Source organism: Lissotriton helveticus, chromosome 2_1 (assembly GCF_964261635.1).
Source record: "Lissotriton helveticus chromosome 2_1, aLisHel1.1, whole genome shotgun sequence".
Classification (NCBI taxonomy): Eukaryota; Metazoa; Chordata; class Amphibia; order Caudata; family Salamandridae; genus Lissotriton; species Lissotriton helveticus.
The window spans coordinates 358,304,367-358,322,499 of NC_136059.1; the positions used below are offsets into that span (position 1 = coordinate 358,304,367).

Consider the following 18,133-nt stretch of genomic DNA (forward strand, 5'->3'; position numbering starts at 1 on the left):
AAGCTTCCCCTAGCTTTTCTTCAGGACCACACAGGGAACAGCCCTGTGTATGCCACTCCTGTTTAAATCCTAAATAGGAAAACAAATATTAAAGGGTAGGTGGACGCTGCTACTAATAAAAGCATGCGTAAAAATACATATGATTCCTATTCTTCGCAGTATATTTGTCAATGTGCCTAATAGCACTTCATGGTCTCTGGGGGGGGGGGGGGGGGGGGGGGGGGTGGGGGGGCGGGGGGGGGCGGTGTCTCCCTTTGAAAAATCTTATTACTGGGGGACGCCGCGCAGGAACACCTACTCTGCTCCCCCGCCGGACCGCATCTTGATGCATTTTTAACCATACCAACCTAGGAGCAAGAATAAAATTGTTTAGGCCCACTAGCACTGTATTTTTTAATCACCTACACCCACTCCACCTCACATTGCACCACACATAGTCCTTCACTATATAGTGCTCCTACGTATTTCACAAGTCGTAGCACGCCCCAGTTCATAGAGAACTGGGATGACCCCAATGATGAAGTATGTCACCGTGGGGCAACCCCGGTGAGATAGGGGACTCAAGAAAGACATTTTTCTTTCTTTTGGGCTTTGCCTGACCACATTGGCAGGTAGCCTTGACACAAGCTAAGTCTCAGAACCCAATACCTTGGGCTCTGTATTTCATGATACGTCTTCGGAGGGCGATCTAGCATTGTATACCTCCTTCTCCCCCATTTACACGAGTGATGTGGGTCCTCATGGGCAGGTTGAGGACCAGTCTGACTGCTGCTTTCTGAATCGTCTGGAGTCTTTTCATGACTTTGGTGGTGGTGCCTGCATAGAGTGTCTTGCCTTAATCCAGCCGGCTGGTGTTAAGGGCCTGGGTCACCGTTCTCCTGGTGCTGATGGGGAGCCACTTGAAGACTTTGCGGAGCATGCAGAGCATGTGGAAGCAGGCTGAGGAGACAGCGTTGACCTGACATTTCATGGAGAGTTTGCTGTCCAGGATGATGCAGAGGTTGCGGGCTTGGTCTTTTGGAGTGGGAGTGGGTAAGAGTACCGTTGGCCACAAGGAGGAGTCATTCCAGAGGGCGGTGTGTTTGCCGAAGATTAGAACTTCAAGTTTTATCCGTGTTGAGCTTCAGACATTTGTTCTTCATCCAGGCAGAGACATTCTTCAGACAGCTCTGTGAGGTTGGGTCTGCTGAGAGAGAGAGGATGAACTGGGTATAGTCGGGGTAGGAGATGATGATGATGTTGTTGTGCAATCTGACGATGTCTGCGAGGGATGCCATGTAGATGTTGAAAAGGGTTGGACAAATGGATGAGCGTTGAGGGACAGCGCAGATGGTGTGCTTTGGTTGTGAAATGAAAGGGAGCTCCTATGATGCACAAAACATAGTTCCCTGTTATGTATTCACTTTATACATATAGTACATATGATGAATGTATATGATATGCATACCTATGATTGTCCCTTTATACCTGTCATACACCACAAACCATTTAAAGAGCTTGGACGCTCCTGAGTTTTAAACGTGCTCCGGAATAATGCCAAGTGAGTGAATGCATATTCCCCCTAAATTTATGTTGGCTGTTTTGACATTATGATTGGAAAGGCTGTAATTCTGCTTTCACTGAAAGCAGTTCATGTTATGAAATGTTTAAAATTAATTATTTAAATGAATAGTGCAATTTAGTTTGCAGTTTAAGATGGAAGTGAAATAATCCAATGAGTTTTGTTTTACCAAAAGACAAGAATGGGGAATTTATTGCAAATGTTTGTGGACTTGTGCTATTTTAATGTAAAGACATGTTTAGATTTTGCAGTTCACAGTTCATATTTTTGGAGTTTCTTATTGACTTGTTTTTATGCTTAGCATATCAATGATTATGCTAAAAAATATGTTTTGTAAATGATCACATAGAAACTATATGTTGAAGTTCTTGTTGATTCAGTAGTCATCAAGTCTATTATGACCCATCTTTAGGTTATGGCGTTGTCAACGCTGGCGCTTGTGAGCCAATAAAAGAATACTGATAACAAAGCTCTAGGAAAAGGTAGGTAATCAAGTATGTTGCATTGTACTTACTCGTGGTGCGTCTTTTTTTCTTCCATTATTTCACTTTCTGATTCTCTGCGAGGAATTTCAAATGTTTCCACACTCTACAATGTAAAAAGCGCAAAAACACATTTTTATTTCTAGTAAGCATAGCCAATTATAAAGTAATACTACAACTAAAAATGCAAATTATTTTTTTTAATAGCTGTGTTCTATAGAAGGACGGTAAATGCTTAACACTAAAATCACTTCTTGGAGATAAACGAGCTTCACTTGCGATACACGTGGTTTGGATTTGGCATGAACCAGAGCTTGGGATTTATAAACCCTATAAGCCTAAACCAAAACGATGACAAGCCACTGCAAATGTCTAATGTAGCACTCACGTTTGATGAAACAAAAAAGTACATTCACAAAGCAGGTCACAAAAACATTAAAATTCCACTGAGTTCTTAAGTTTTTGGCATTAAGCGACCAAGTTGAAGGGTGCCAATGCTTACTGAAGCATCTAACTGACCAGTGGCGTAACGAAACTTGAGGGGGCCCCCCTGCAAAACACATGTAGGGGGCCCCCCCCCCGGCGGCCCAGCCCACCACCTACCACTTTACCCTACTGCCCAGAAATCTGCCATATTTTGATTTGAAACCTCCAACATTTAAATGAAATGCCTCTATATTGTCTTTCTCAAAGTTCTAATGAGAAAGAAGGAAACCCTCTTAACATATAAGCTACACCATTTGTAACTAATGTCAAAAGCAGATTATTTAACTGAGGCAGCAATCAGAACAATGCCAAAGAGTGGTCCCATTGTCTCAGGAACTGCCTATGGCTGAAGAATAACTATGAAGGGTCTGAATTAGAATTAACATGAAACTTTGAAAGACAAACCCAAACCTGCAATTCCATAAAAACTCGACTGACAATCAGTGGTGGGTGGTGATATTTGAAAGAGGTGTAGCGTAAAAATTCTGTAGGACAGCACCATGGCGAGCGAGCACAGCTCACGATCCCGAAAAATTAAAGAGGGGTTTGGGGGGTTCCCCCATGAGAAAATTTTGAAAAAAAGAGTGGGTAAATGGTGCATTTTCAAGTAAATGTGAGAAGCAAGAAGGTGAATAAAGCAATTGTGAAAGTGCAGTTAATACATTAATAAAGGGATGTCATGGTAGCTGCTTATTCAGTATAACCACAGAGCTTCATAAGAGACTTCAAGATACAGTGCTGAGAAACTCACAGATTTTTTTTATTTAAACTGCAAACAACTAAACAAACAACTAAACAGGTCACAAACTAGCAGCATTCAAGAAGAAATGTTATGATTAACACATTGTTCACTTTCTGTAGACAAAATCTAGAGAAGTAGTCACTCTGCACTTCAAAAAGTTATAAAGTTTATACAGCAGGAACGCAATCCAAAAGTATTAGCGAGGGTGGCTTTACATGAGCGCACCAGTCAGTCACACAGAGGACACAATCAGTATCAGTCAGTGTCCTCCCTCCAGTCCTCACACACACAAAGTCAAGCACTGACTGGCGCGCTCATGTAAAGCCAGCCGCGCTAATACTTCCGGGTCGTGTTCCAGCTATATAAACAATAACACTTTTTGAAGCACTTTAAAGAGTGTGTTAACAAAAAAGTACGTAGTTCGTTTCATCGTGGACTTTGCAAACTCAATAACAGTGCTAACAGTGAGTTTGAAACGTCCATGATGGAACGAACTACACAGGAACTCACTGGAAAGAACTACATACATCAAAAATCATTGAATGCCATCAGGGCAAGACTCTACAGAAAAGTGCTGGTTTTATCAGGGGGCCCCCTGAAAGTCTGGGGCCCTGGGCCAGAGCCCACTTTGCCCATGCCTCAAAAAGTCTCTGGATGGCATTGGACAGTCTTTTTTGGAACACCCTCCCCCATTTCCTCCTTTTCCATGAGCTTCCTCACTATCACTCACCAGCAATGCACCTCATCTCTCTTAAGCACCTTTCTGACAAACATTTCCTTTTTTTATAGCCCTACTCATAGTTTACTCACACTCAGTTCTGTGATGTGCATGGTAAACATTCTTTGTAGCAGGCACATTAACCCTCTGCACTTTGTGAGTGGTTGGAGTACCCATATGAGTGCACGGTGAGTGATCCGACGGTGTGACAGTAGGGTAAGCGGAGTGACTGTAGGGTGAGTGAGGTGACCATATGAATTTGGGTGCGGATGTAAGTGCACAGAGGGACGGAAGAATGCATGGTTAGTGATGGGCTTGTTTAAGTGAGATAGCAGATTGAGCAGTGAAGGGGACAGGTGAGTGAAGTGTGACATAAGTGCAGGATGATTAGTGTGCTTGTGTGACTGCAGGGTGAGGTATAGGGTGAACAGAGCAAGTGCATTGTGAGTGCAGAGTGATCACTGCGAGTGCAGGGTGAGCAGGTGAATGTGGAAGTACATGGTTATCAGTGTAAGTGCATTGTGATTGCTGTGAGTGCAGGGTGAGCGCAAAAGTGAAGGGCGAGAATGAGGAGTGAGTTGTCGGAATGCAGGGTGCCTTCCTAAACATTTGAAGTAACTCAGCATGTTATTGACAGTGGCGTAGGGTTTTCAGACATAAGTTAAACTATTGCTATTATGGCGCAAATCAGGTATCGAGGGTGGGGGAAATAAATAATGTGCTGGATCCTGCAACAAACTTACAGTCCAGGCAGGGGGCCTGAGCAGACGTTACCTCACTTGTTTTCAGGTGTGTTTTTTTTAAACTAAGGTTAAGAAAACATGCCTCTGTCAGAGCCCCCCACCCTTCTTTTTATAAACTTTGCCGAAGCAGTGTTTAACAGAAAGGCAATATGCAAACTTGGGCCACTTTTTTTAGGGTACCCGGGCCGATTTTTAATCCAAATCCAACCCTGTTATCAATCATACACCCAAAGTGCGCACAGACACCTTGTTTTTTTTTTTTTTTTTAAAAGACCTTTATTTACATTTGCACATTGACACAGTGCTTAGCCTACAACCCTGGGGGCCGGCCGCGATACGTATAGCAACAAGCAACGGTACAGGAGATACATAGCCAATCAGCCGACACCCCTGAGGTCCGGCGGCAAAATTTCGATAGATGCGTATAGGTGCCAAGGTCGAAATCAGAACAGTTAATAGGTCTATGGAAGTTTGTGTTTTTTACACTATGGTGCAGTGTTTGAAGAAGCTATTTGAAGAAAAACAAATGAAACAATAACATTCACACAAGGCATAAGAGAGTTGAGGGTATAGTCATGGGACCACGTTCCGGCGCTCAGTAACCATGTTATATACTTTGCAATTATAAGTCTTCATGGGAAGGGGGCAGTGAGGAAACCTAAAACAATACAGTATCATTTAATAGGTGGAATGTCAATCAAGGGGACAAGGTTACGTCAGGGAACAACTCTTGCGGGGGGGGGCGGGGGTACAGATATTGCCACGATAAGTGTTCCATTGAGACCAGATCCTACCCCATTTCTTGGGCCTACCACGTGACAGGTATACAGTCTTCTCACAAAACATGCACCAGTCCATGTTCTCTTTCCAGTGTGATACGGTCGGGGGCCTGGGGGAGCCCCAGAGCTGCGCGATATCTCGTTTGGCAATCATATTGCCTAAGGTGACCCAGGTGATCTGAGCAGAGTTGCAGTCATTGGGCTCCCAGACATTCAGGAGGCAGCGCCTGGCTTTGGGCAGCAGCGCCACACCAGTGACCTCTTCCATAACACCATGCACACGGGACCAAAACTCGACCATGTGCGGACACTCCCATAGGATGTGAAGGAAGGAACCAGTCATACCACATCCACGCTTACACAGAGCACCCAAAGTGTAACCCATGCGGACCAGACTCGGACCAGTGACATACACGCGGTGGAGGATCTTGAGTTGTACAAATCTGAGGCGAGAGGATATAGAAACCTTCTTTGGTGAGGACAGAGCAGACTGCCAGTCCTCATCATCTATTTCTAGACCATCGGCAATCCATAAGGCCCTTAGGCGCACAAGCAGGTCAGCCCTATTGTTGATCATCTTCTTGTAAATCAGTGAAACCATGCTATCGGGCACATATCCATCCAGGATGCGATCCTCCAGGGGTGAGGATTCGGGGATGTCTGTACCAACAGCGAAGACTGACAACAGGGCGTGCCGGACCTGAGCGTACCTGAAGTATTCTCTGTCCCCGAGTTCATACTCTATTTTGAGCGCCTTAAAGGTCTTAACGTCACCTTTAGACCAAAGATCCCCCACCCTAGAGATCCCTATCAAATCCCATTTAGCAAATCCTTTCGTTCGCCATAGGTTACCCAGACTTTCAGAGTCATACAACGGGGTCGCACGAGTTAGTCTGTCATTCCATCCCAGAGCCGCAGTCGCATCATGCCACACACGCACAGCAGTTTTAGTGGGTCCTGCAAGTGTTCTGATGAGCCTCTTGGAATACAGTGCCCTATTGAAAGTCCCCCCCGGTAGAAGATGCCTATCCATGGCAAAGGCCGGGGCAGGTCCGGGGGCATATGTTGCGTGGTTAACTGCACTCAGCTGGGAGGCCCAGTAGTAGCGTCTGATGTCGGGAAGGGCAATGCCCCCGTCATACCACGGAAGCGTGAGTTTAGACAGGGCTATGCCAGCACGGCCGTCCCAGACGAGTTGTCGCTGTAAACTCTCCACCTCTCGGGAATAACCAGAGGGGACAAGGTCAAAGGAGTTCTGGAGAGCATACAAAAATCTGGGCAGCGACATAATTTTGAATAGAGCCGCACGACCGAGAAGTGACAGTGGCAGACGACGCCAGCGTGCAACATCCAGCTTCAGTCGTTGGAGAGGAGGCAGTAGATTACGCTCATGGCGAACGGCAGGGTCCAAGGAGATATGTATCCCCAGGTATTTGAAGCCGGTCTCAGATACTTGAATTGGAAATCTACGTGGCAACGGGGGAAGACCACCAGCCAAAACGTAGACACAGGATTTGGTCCAATTGATAATGAGACCCGAGTTCTTCCCGAAGGATGCAAGAACGTCGAAGAGCACATTCAGGGACTTCTTAGGGGAGGTAAGATATCGAAGGATGTCATCTGCGTATAGCGAGATATGATCCTCGAAGTCAGGAGTCCACCGAATGCCCTTTATAGAAGGCTCCCATCGGAGCCATTCCGCCAACGGCTCTAGCGCGAGGGCGAAGAGCAATGGGGACAACGGACAACCCTGCCGAGTGCCGCGTCCGAGCGCAAAAACACCGGACAAACTTCCCGTTAACCACCACCTGGGCGAGGGGCATCTCATAAAGAAGTTTCACCCACGCGATGAACACGGGACCAAACCCAAATTTTGTGAGGGCCGCCCAAAGATAGGGCCATTCGATGGTATCAAAAGCCATGGTTGCATCCAAAGAAGCCAAAATGGCCGGCTCGTTAAGAGTCCCGGCCCTCGCGAGAACTCTGTGGAGTATCCAAAGATTAAGGGCGGTGTTTCGATGAGGAATGAAACCCGACTGATCCGGATGGATCAATTCCCCGATCACCTTAATTAAACGATTAGCTAACAGTTTAGCTAGAATTTTGGGTTCGGCGTTAAGAAGGGATATGGGTCTATACGAGGCACACCGGTCTCGAGGCTTACCCTCCTTATAAATTACCACGATGGTGGCAAGTCGCTGATCAGCGGGAAGAGAACCCGAGTCCAAGGCCTCGAGGAACATGACCTTCAAGTAGGGCGCCATTTTATCGGGTCGTAGTTTGTAAAGTTCAATGGGTAATCCATTGGGGCCCATGGCTTTACCGGAGCGCAGGGAGCGTATGGCCCCCGCCACTTCGTCCGCCTTAAGGGGCGCATCCATAAGGTCCCTGTCCTCCTCAGAAAGACAGGGCAATGCAATATCACGGAGTAACAGCCGGGAGTCCTCCTCATCCCTATCGCAGACCGAAGCATACACCGTTTTGAAGTGGTCGGCAAAGCACTCAACAATCCCAGCCGGGTCAGTGACACACTCTCCATCGAGCCTCTCAATCACAGGGACAACACGATTCACTCTTTCTTTCTTGTCCAACCACGCAATCAATTTACCAGCCTTGTCACCCACATCATACAGCCTGCCCTGCTGCTCTCTGCTCATCACCTTCGCAGCATCAGTGACAACAGCTCGATAGTCGGCCTGTTTCAGGCTGAGTGAATGAAGTTTTGGGCGTGTCACCCCTGTATCAAGGTCACCCTCCAGTGCAGTTATCTCAGATTCGAGGCGCACAAGCTCCTCATCCTTTGCTTTTTTGGCAGCAGCAATAAGCGAAAGAGAGCGGCCACGGATAACAGTTTTGAAGGCCTCCCACAGTGAAACAGAAGAAGAAACAGAACCCACATTTTCATTGAAGTAATGGTCCATGGCTTTAACAAGCTCGGAACGGATTTGGGGGTTACGAAAGTACCATGGGTTGATAGGAGCAATTCTGCCTACACTACCCACCCCTACCACAAACCGAAGCCACAATGGGGAATGGTCAGAAATACCCCTGGGAAGATGGCGGACTTCGCTGATGGACGTGGCCTGGTCAGACGGCATGAGAAAATAATCCAGTCTGGAGAGGCTACCTAGTACCCCAGAGTGAAAGGTGTATTGAAGCTGTGATGGGTGCATCAATCTCCAACTATCAATAAGCCCAAAGGTATCTAGAAAGTCGCTCAGCCACATATGAGACTTATGCAGGTCCCTGGGAGGAAAGCGATCAGCTGTACCGGAAACAACAGAGTTAAAGTCCCCACCGAGAATAAGAAGACCCTCAGGCAGTCCCAAGATGACCCTACACAAATCGGCGTACGTGGAGGCCTGTAGGCCCGGGGGGAAGTATATCGTAAGAATAGACAGTGTCTTCCCTTCCCATCTACCCGTGAGTGCGGCATAACGCCCTCTATCATCAAGTATGACTGTATCAATTTCCAGGGGGAGAGAAGACCGGATAAGAATGCCGACTCCCCTGGAGCCAGAGGTGAAGCCAGAATGAACGGCTAGGCGGTAACCACGCCTGTACATGGCTCGACACGTATTCCCTATAAGATGCGTTTCCTGTAGAAGAACAACATCAGGGGAGTGGCGTCGAAGGAACTGCAACACTACCCCTCGTTTTATCCTGTCTCCCAATCCATTAACATTCCATGATAAGAGTCTCAACTCACCACCCCCCATCCCTTAGAAGAGATCAAGCGCCATGCACACGGAACCCCAAGACCGAAGCAGTTAGAAAAAACAATTTGATGCCCTGTGTAAAGAAACAACAAAACAAACACCCCCCCACAACCCCCCAAGGCGAACCCGTTACAACACCCCCCACCCTGCACCCCTGCAGAAGACTCAAAAGCCACCCCAACTCGCAGTGTGCCTGTCGCCCCCTCAAACCCCATTCTACACGAAGAACCCCGGAGGAGGAACACAAAAGAATCATTGTTCAAACTCAGCTGATGAGATTATAAAGCTCAGACGCCCGGTCCCACAAGTCACTCTTGCTCCGGCGAACCACCATCGGCGCCGCCGGGGTGCTCAGCACGATCATCCCTTTTTGGCAAAGAGTCAAGCCAGTCACTGACACTGTCCGGTCGGTCGAAGAAAAACGTTTGTTCCCCATACTCAATACGAAGCCTGGAGGGAAACAACATGGCGTACTTGAGGCCCAAGTCCCGCAACCGTCTCTTAACTCCCTGGAATCCCATTCTCTGCCTCTGAACAAACGGGGTAAAGTCTGGGTAGAAGTTCACAGTGGCGTTCTCAAACTGCACAGGGTCCTTCTCCCGAGAAGCTTGTAGGATGGCGTCTCTGTCCCTGAAATGGAACAGCCTGGCAACAATAGGTCTCGGGGGGCCCCCGGCTTAGCCTTCCCGCCTGGAACTAGATGAGCACGCTCGACCGCAAAGAATTTAGTGAGTCCAGCGGGAGCTAGATAATTGGAAACTAGATCTTCCACCAGGAGGTCGGTTGCTGCAGATTCGGGAATTTCCGGGACCCCGATTATACGCACATTATTGCGGCAGGCCCTATTTTCGTAGTCCTCCAGACGACGAGTCACCGTCTCATGGGAAGAACGCAAGTTCCCGATCTCGGTCTGGATGTCGGTAACATCAGTCGTCAGACTGAAGTCTTGAGGTCCAGCGCCTTGACCCTCTCGTTGGTCTTCGCCAGATCCGCTCGAATCAACGTTATATCCACCGCCACTGTGTCGATTTTGGAGGCAAGCGCCTATATTGCTGTCCCATGGAGGCCTTCATACTGTTAAGGGCCTCCATGACATCTTGCAGCGACACTTCCGACACAGCAGCGGAGGCAGCCTTAGGATCATCAGGTGCACGGCCAGCACCACTGGGAGAACCCTTCACTTGGGAGTAGTGGTCCATAATGTTGGTCTGGGTCTGGCCCCCACGATGTAGCGGCTAAGGGCCAGATGTAGGTAGAATTGATTTACCGATTCTTAATTACCGAATTTTACCGATTCGGTAATTAAGAATCGGTAAATCAGAGGGGTGGAGATGTAGGTATTCCAGATGTGCTGGAATACTGAATAAGAACAAATCGGTATTTACCGATTCGGTAAATACAGAATCGGTATTGCCCATTCATTCCTATGATTCAGAAAAGGGGGTGGTGATGATCAGAGTGCCTGAATTAAGCAGACCACTCTTACCCAGTCCAAAGATCAGGGCTTGATCCATCACCGTTTTTTAGCTCACTGCACCATCCCAGCTCAGAACTTGGCTATATGCAAATTAGTCTGTTCCTGTCCCAGTGCATGATGGGAACAGGGCAAACCAAACTACCAAGCCAATTCTTGTACTGGGAAGGAAACAAGCTTCCGGGGACCGGTTTCTGCCATTTCAGGCGTCGTCGGCCCGGCTTGCTTGAATCCTGATGGTGCAATGAGCAAGGGACTCACATCTGAGTATACCCTTCCACGCTTATGGTGGACAAAATGATTCAGAAAAGGGGGTGGTGATGAACAGAGTGCCTGAATTAAGCAGACCACTCTTACCCAGTCCAAAGATCAGGGCTTGATCCATCACCGTTTTTTAGCTCACTGCACCATCCCAGCTCAGAACTTGGCTATATGCAAATTAGTCTGTTCCTGTCCCAGTGCATGATGGGAACAGGGCAAACCAAACTACCAAGCCAATTCTTGTACTGGGAAGGAAACAAGCTTCCGGGGACCGGTTTCTGCCATTTCAGGCGTCGTCGGCCCGGCTTGCTTGAATCCTGATGGTGCAATGAGCAAGGGACTCACATCTGAGTATACCCTTCCACGCTTATGGTGGACAAAATGATTCAGGGAAGGGGGGGTGGTGATGAACAGAGTGCCTGAATTAAGCAGACCACTCTTACCCAGTCCAAAGATCAGGGCTTGATCCATCACCGTTTTTTAGCTCACTGCACCATCCCAGCTCAGAACTTGGCTATATGCAAATTAGTCTGTTCCTGTCCCAGTGCATGATGGGAACAGGGCAAACCAAACTACCAAGCCAATTCTTGTACTGGGAAGGAAACAAGCTTCCGGGGACCGGTTTCTGCCATTTTAGGCGTCGTCGGCCCGGCTTGCTTGAATCCTGATGGTGCAATGAGCAAGGGACTCACATCTGAGTATACCCTTCCACGCTTATGGTGGACAAAATGATTCAGGAAAGGGGGTGGTGATGAACAGAGTGCCTGAATTAAGCAGACCACTCTTACCCAGTCCAAAGATCAGGGCTTGATCCATCACCGTTTTTTAGCTCACTGCACCATCCCAGCTCAGAACTTGGCTATATGCAAATTAGTCTGTTCCTGTCCCAGTGCATGATGGGAACAGGGCAAACCAAACTACCAAGCCAATTCTTGTACTGGGAAGGAAACAAGCTTCCGGGGACCGGTTTCTGCCATTTCAGGCGTCGTTGGCCCGGCTTGCTTGAATCCTGATGGTGCAATGAGCAAGGGACTCACATCTGAGTATACCCTTCCACGCTTATGGTGGACAAAATGATTCAGGAAAGGGGGTGGTGATGAACAGAGTGCCTGAATTAAGCAGACCACTCTTACCCAGTCCAAAGATCAGGGCTTGATCCATCACCGTTTTTTAGCTCACTGCACCATCCCAGCTCAGAACTTGGCTATATGCAAATTAGTCTGTTCCTGTCCCAGTGCATGATGGGAACAGGGCAAACCAAACTACCAAGCCAATTCTTGTACTGGGAAGGAAACAAGCTTCCGGGGACCGGTTTCTGCCATTTCAGGCGTCGTCGGCCCGGCTTGCTTGAATCCTGATGGTGCAATGAGCAAGGGACTCACATCTGAGTATACCCTTCCACGCTTATGGTGGACAAAATGATTCAGAAAAGGGGGTGGTGATGAACAGAGTGCTTGAATTAAGCAGACCACTCTTACCCAGTCCAAAGATCAGGGCTTGATCCATCACCGTTTTTTAGCTCACTGCACCATCCCAGCTCAGAACTTGGCTATATGCAAATTAGTCTGTTCCTGTCCCAGTGCATGATGGGAACAGGGCAAACCAAACTACCAAGCCAATTCTTGTACTGGGAAGGAAACAAGCTTCCGGGGACCGGTTTCTGCCATTTCAGGCGTCGTCGGCCCGGCTTGCTTGAATCCTGATGGTGCAATGAGCAAGGGACTCACATCTGAGTATACCCGTCCACGCTTATGGTGGACAAAATGATTCAGAAAAGGGGGTGGTGATGAACAGAGTGCCTGAATTAAGCAGACCACTCTTACCCAGTCCAAAGATCAGGGCTTGATCCATCACCGTTTTTTAGCTCACTGCACCATCCCAGCTCAGAACTTGGCTATATGCAAATTAGTCTGTTCCTGTCCCAGTGCATGATGGGAACAGGGCAAACCAAACTACCAAGCCAATTCTTGTACTGGGAAGGAAACAAGCTTCCGGGGACCGGTTTCTGCCATTTCAGGCGTCGTCGGCCCGGCTTGCTTGAATCCTGATGGTGCAATGAGCAAGGGACTCACATCTGAGTATACCCTTCCACGCTTATGGTGGACAAAATGATTCAGAAAAGGGGGTGGTGATGAACAGAGTGCCTGAATTAAGCAGACCACTCTTACCCAGTCCAAAGATCAGGGCTTGATCCATCACCGTTTTTTAGCTCACTGCACCATCCCAGCTCAGAACTTGGCTATATGCAAATTAGTCTGTTCCTGTCCCAGTGCATGATGGGAACAGGGCAAACCAAACTTGTTTCCTTTCCAGTGAAGAATTGGCTTGGTAGTTTGGTTTGCCCTGTTCCCATGATGCACTGGGCCAGGGACAGACTAATTTGCATATAGCCAGGTTCTGAACTGGGATGGTGCAGTGAGCTAAAAAACGGTGATGGATCAAGCCCTGATCTGTTGACTGGGTAGGAGTGTTCTGATTAACTCAGATACTCTGTCCATCACCACCCCCTTTTTGAAATTATTTTGGCCACCATGAGTGTGGAAGGGTATGCTCAGACATGAGTCCCTTGCTCATTGCACCATCAGGATTCAAGCAAGCCGGGCCGAAGACGGCTGTAATGCCAGAAACCGGTCCCCGGAAGCTTGTTTCCTTTCCAGTGAAGAATTGGCTTGGTAGTTTGGTCTGCCCTGTTCCCATGATGCACTGGGCCAGGGACAGACTAATTTGCATATAGCCAGGTTCTGAACTGGGATGGTGCAGTGAGCTAAAATACGGTGATGGATCAAGCCCTGATCTGTTGACTGGGTAGGAGTGTTCTGATTAACTCAGATACTCTGTCCATCACCACCCCCTTTTTGAAATTATTTTGGCCACCATGAGTGTGGAAGGGTATGCTCAGACATGAGTCCCTTGCTCATTGCACCATCAGGATTCAAGCAAGCCGGGCCGAAGACGGCTGTAATGCCAGAAACCGGTCCCCGGAAGCTTGTTTCCTTTCCAGTGAAGAATTGGCTTGGTAGTTTGGTCTGCCCTGTTCCCATGATGCACTGGGCCAGGGACAGACTAATTTGCATATAGCCAGGTTCTGAACTGGGATGGTGCAGTGAGCTAAAAAACGGTGATGGATCAAGCCCTGATCTGTTGACTGGGTAGGAGTGTTCTGATTAACTCAGATACTCTGTCCATCACCACCCCCTTTTTGAAATCATTCATTCCTATGGGCTTTGAAGCCCGGTAAATACCGACTTTCACAAGGGTGCAGGGGGTGTCACTTTGACACCCTCTGGCCCCCCCAAAACAGGCTCGGGTGCCATGTGGCAGGCATACATGCCCTAAGGGCAGGTCTGCCTGTCATATGGCATAGGTGTGCATGCACACCGGAATCGGTATTTTACCATCAAATTGGATTTGATGGTAAAATACCGATTCGGTAAGGCTTGTGGGACTCCGAAGAGTCCCACCTACATCTCAGATTTACCGAATCGGTAAAAATACCGATTCTGTATTTTATAGAATCGGTAAATTTACCGATTCTGTAAAATAATGCCCCTACATACCATTTCTGAAATACCGGTTGGTAACGGCCAAAAATACCGATTTTCGGCCGTTACCTACCGACCTACATCTGGCCCTTAGTCTTGCGTTTCTCCGCTTCGGTTTTGGTGGCCATATTGGAGAACGGACCCCGAAGGGGCCCGCGCGACCTGGTGAAAATGGCCGGCAGCGATATGGCAAAGACGGCGAAACCAGTCAAAAACCAGCGTAGATGCCAATATTGAGGGACAGTCAGGCAAAAGAATAGAAGGCACCTCACGGGCACAGGAGAACCCAACAGGGTCAAGTGGAGACACGAACAGTTAGCCGGTCAGTCCGAGCCGAGAGCAGGAAAACAAAACCGAAAGTTGGGCAGCGACCCTCCAGAGGGAGAGATCCCTTCAGCCGTTGTTGTTCAACTGCTCTCTGGCTCTCTGGCCTGTAGCATAGCCAAGTCCCCGGTCTCGTCCCGGGGTGGGCCGCAAAGTCCAGGACGACGTAGAAGTGGATCCCGGCGTCCGAATCAGAAGGTTCGAAGGATATTAGGATCAGCCAGAGCTAGTTGTCAAAAGCCCATATTCAAATTTAGGATAAATTCAGGATTTCTGCGAAGGGCGGCGAAGGGTCTCGGGAGCTCTGTGCTCACGCGACCATCTTGAATGCTCGCGAAGCTCCTCCCCGACGCCTTGTTTTTTACTTTTATTTAATGCAGCTTTATATAGCACAAACTTTACCAAAAGATGTCAGAGCGCTTTACAAAAGAACCAGGTAAGTTATAAAAGGTAACGTAACATTGTGAGTATAAGCCCTATATAATGACAAAATAGTAGCTACTGAATTAACAAAGGGCCTTAGGTCTGTCATATGGAACGTGTCAATAAAAGCTAACACAATACTTTAAAAAAACATCTCAATTAACATCTGCCCCACGTGTTGCCTCTTTAACAGGCCGACCAGCCTGTGACCTTGCGCTCATCTTCGAAATCATGCCTCAACTGGTAGTGCTATATCTCATCTATGTAGGCTGCCCTTTTCTCCAGTTTTAATTTTCCCACCTTGACAGCCCCTCCCTCTGGCCCCGTCTCCACGCTGGAGCCCCCCACTTTACGACCCCTCTTTCATCTCACACCCTGTTCACATCACACTGTGTTATGGCCGCGGTGCTATCTGCCCTCATTATCCGCTCTCATCAAAGCGTCTTTCATGTGGGAATCAGGGTCGCGCCATTAGGCAGTTAATGGCGGTGCTCCAATCGGCTGCGCGAGACCCTGCGGATGGGCCTGGGGGGGCCCAGGAGGGACACACTCCGTGTGTTTCAGGGACATAGAGCACGGACTCAGGATTTTCAGGGTGACCAAATAGAAGGGTCACAGGGATACCCAGAGGTGGTGCTGGGTGGCCATAGTAGGTGGAGGGTGGGGCATTATTAATCCTGAGCCTCTTCAAGGTTTAGTGATCAGCACTGCACATGAGGGCTAGGAGTGCCTTTTAATGTGCCTGGGTAGGCCGGTCGCCACCCACGGACACTCTTGCTACTAGGCTCGACCTCGGACGCAGAGCAGACTCTGACTCACCTGACCAGAGGACTGGGGTGGCTGGGCCTAGCCTGCAGCTTCAGTTAGACGTGAGCAGGATGGCAATGGCAGGGCAAGGTTAGCCAGGCAGGGGCCGGGGGGGGGGCTAATAAATTAATTTAAATTATGGCCGCCGGTGACGGACTTCGACAGTCCTGCGTAAGAGCGGCTGCATGGCTGGGTCTTCTTCTTGGGATGCCTCACGTGCACTTTTAATTGCGCGTGCTCAGTGCGCATGTCAAGAGTCAGACAAATTCAAATCAGGGCATTCGTCAACAGCCCTGCCCCACCCTGAAGAGCGCGCACACACGTCGGTCGCGCAAGCAACTGCATGCCGCCCTCTCGCACCCACCCACCCATCACTTATTATAAAGAGCCTCAAAGGCCCCGGCCGGGGCCGCGCACCATTTATTAAGAGCCTCCGGGGCCTTGCGCACCATTTAATTTATTAAAGCTGCTGTGCGCACTGTGCACCATAACTATTATCCATGATGAAGTAAGTGAGGGTGCCCCTGGAGCGCAGGGGCCCCACTGCAATGCGGGGCCTGCAGGGACCTGTGTAACACCCCTGCTTTTGCTTCCTTCTTCTGAATTTCTGTTTTGACCTTCCTGTGAATTCCTGTGTTTATTCAATGTACCAGCTGAGCATTATTCGTTCTAGTATCTGTTGGATACTTGCTTGAATTTCTTGTTTTGAATCCTAGTTCATGTTTCCATGTGCTAGCAGGGCAACACTTGCTCCATGCCTGTTGGGTACATTCTTGGATTCCTTGTTCTGAGTCTTAATTCCAGTTTCCCTGTACCAATAGGCCATTACTTTTCCCGGTGCCTGTTAGGCACAACCTGCTCTTATTACCAGTATTTCTTTTCTTGATCTCTAAATCCCTGTTTATAAGTCTGTGTCTTGGTGTTCTCCCTGTCACCTTGCCATCTCTGTTGTTACCTGAGCTAGTGCTAGTGTAATACCTGTCTTCAGTTTCTGTCTTCATTTCTTTCATATTATATATTTTCTGCTCTTGAGCTTTATATGTCCTGTATTCCGGTTATTCTTTGTACTCTGGTTTCCTGTTCCATTCCAACAGTGCTCCACTTACTATTGCAGTTCATATCTCTTGACAGTGTGTCCTCTGGCTTAGTCTTCTTGGTGATCAGGTAAGGGAAAGACTTCTATTATTGCGCCCAGCTCCTTTGGATCCTTCTCAGTCTTAGTGTTGTTGTCAGTGTAGGTCCATATTGCACTGAATACAACAGTTTCTATAATAGCAGGCCTAACTATGACTTTGCTGTATGACTGTTGTTAAGAGCAATCGGCGGGAGTCAATCCAAAAAGGGTTTCCCCAACTACTAAAAGACCTATTACCATAAACCAGTACATCGTTTATTTTTTATCAAATCTCGTTCTTGTCTGACTCCTGTCTCTCTCTGTGTCAGCCATTCCGGTCCTCTGTAATTCTGTGACCACAGTTATGCTTTGAGTAACCTGCTATTTACCTTTCTCTGCCACCTTGCTAGGTATTACCTGTATAATCACCAGTCCCTGCCTTTGCTCCCTGACACCTTGACAGGTAATGTGACCGGCTGATGATGGGTTATATCATTGCTTCCTGTCACTTGTTCAGAATCAGGCCATTGGAAGCAATTCACGTTAATCCCCTCCCCTCGAAAATACTGGGTTCATCCCAATTGTGCCCCTTCCATTACAAAAGGTAAAATCAACACAAGTATCATAATCAACAAAAAAAGCTCCAGGGCTATGTTTAATGCATGCTGATTTATTTCATTACAATGGTGCCCTCTGGACACCATATCTAACAAATTGGTTAAATTCTATTATTTTAAAATGAAGTGGCTAGTGTCTTGAAAAGTGTCAGTAGTCATTATAATGTATAAAACGGCAACAGGGGAGACCCGAACATGTACTGGTCAATATCTCCGTAGTTCTAACATGAAATTATGCGTCTGGTTCTGGGATGGGGTTATTTTAACACCTCCTCAAGCAAAATAATGATCGGAGCCTACTGAGTGGATTTGTGCTCTGAAGCGAATACTGACAAAATATG

The 18,133-nt window shown here is 48.0% G+C and overlaps 1 protein-coding gene across 4 annotated transcripts in view; it reads right to left on the bottom strand.

The window, feature by feature from the left end:
• CPLANE1 (ciliogenesis and planar polarity effector complex subunit 1) overlaps positions 1-18,133 on the bottom strand; it is a 2,766,109-nt gene that overhangs the window by 1,337,311 nt on the left and 1,410,665 nt on the right. For all 4 annotated transcript variants that reach the window (XM_078674971.1, XM_078674972.1, XM_078674970.1 and 1 more), the window contains exon 30: positions 2,076-2,149. In XM_078674971.1, coding sequence (XP_078531097.1) covers positions 2,076-2,149 — 74 coding nt within the window. The remainder of the gene's footprint in view (positions 1-2,075; positions 2,150-18,133) is intronic.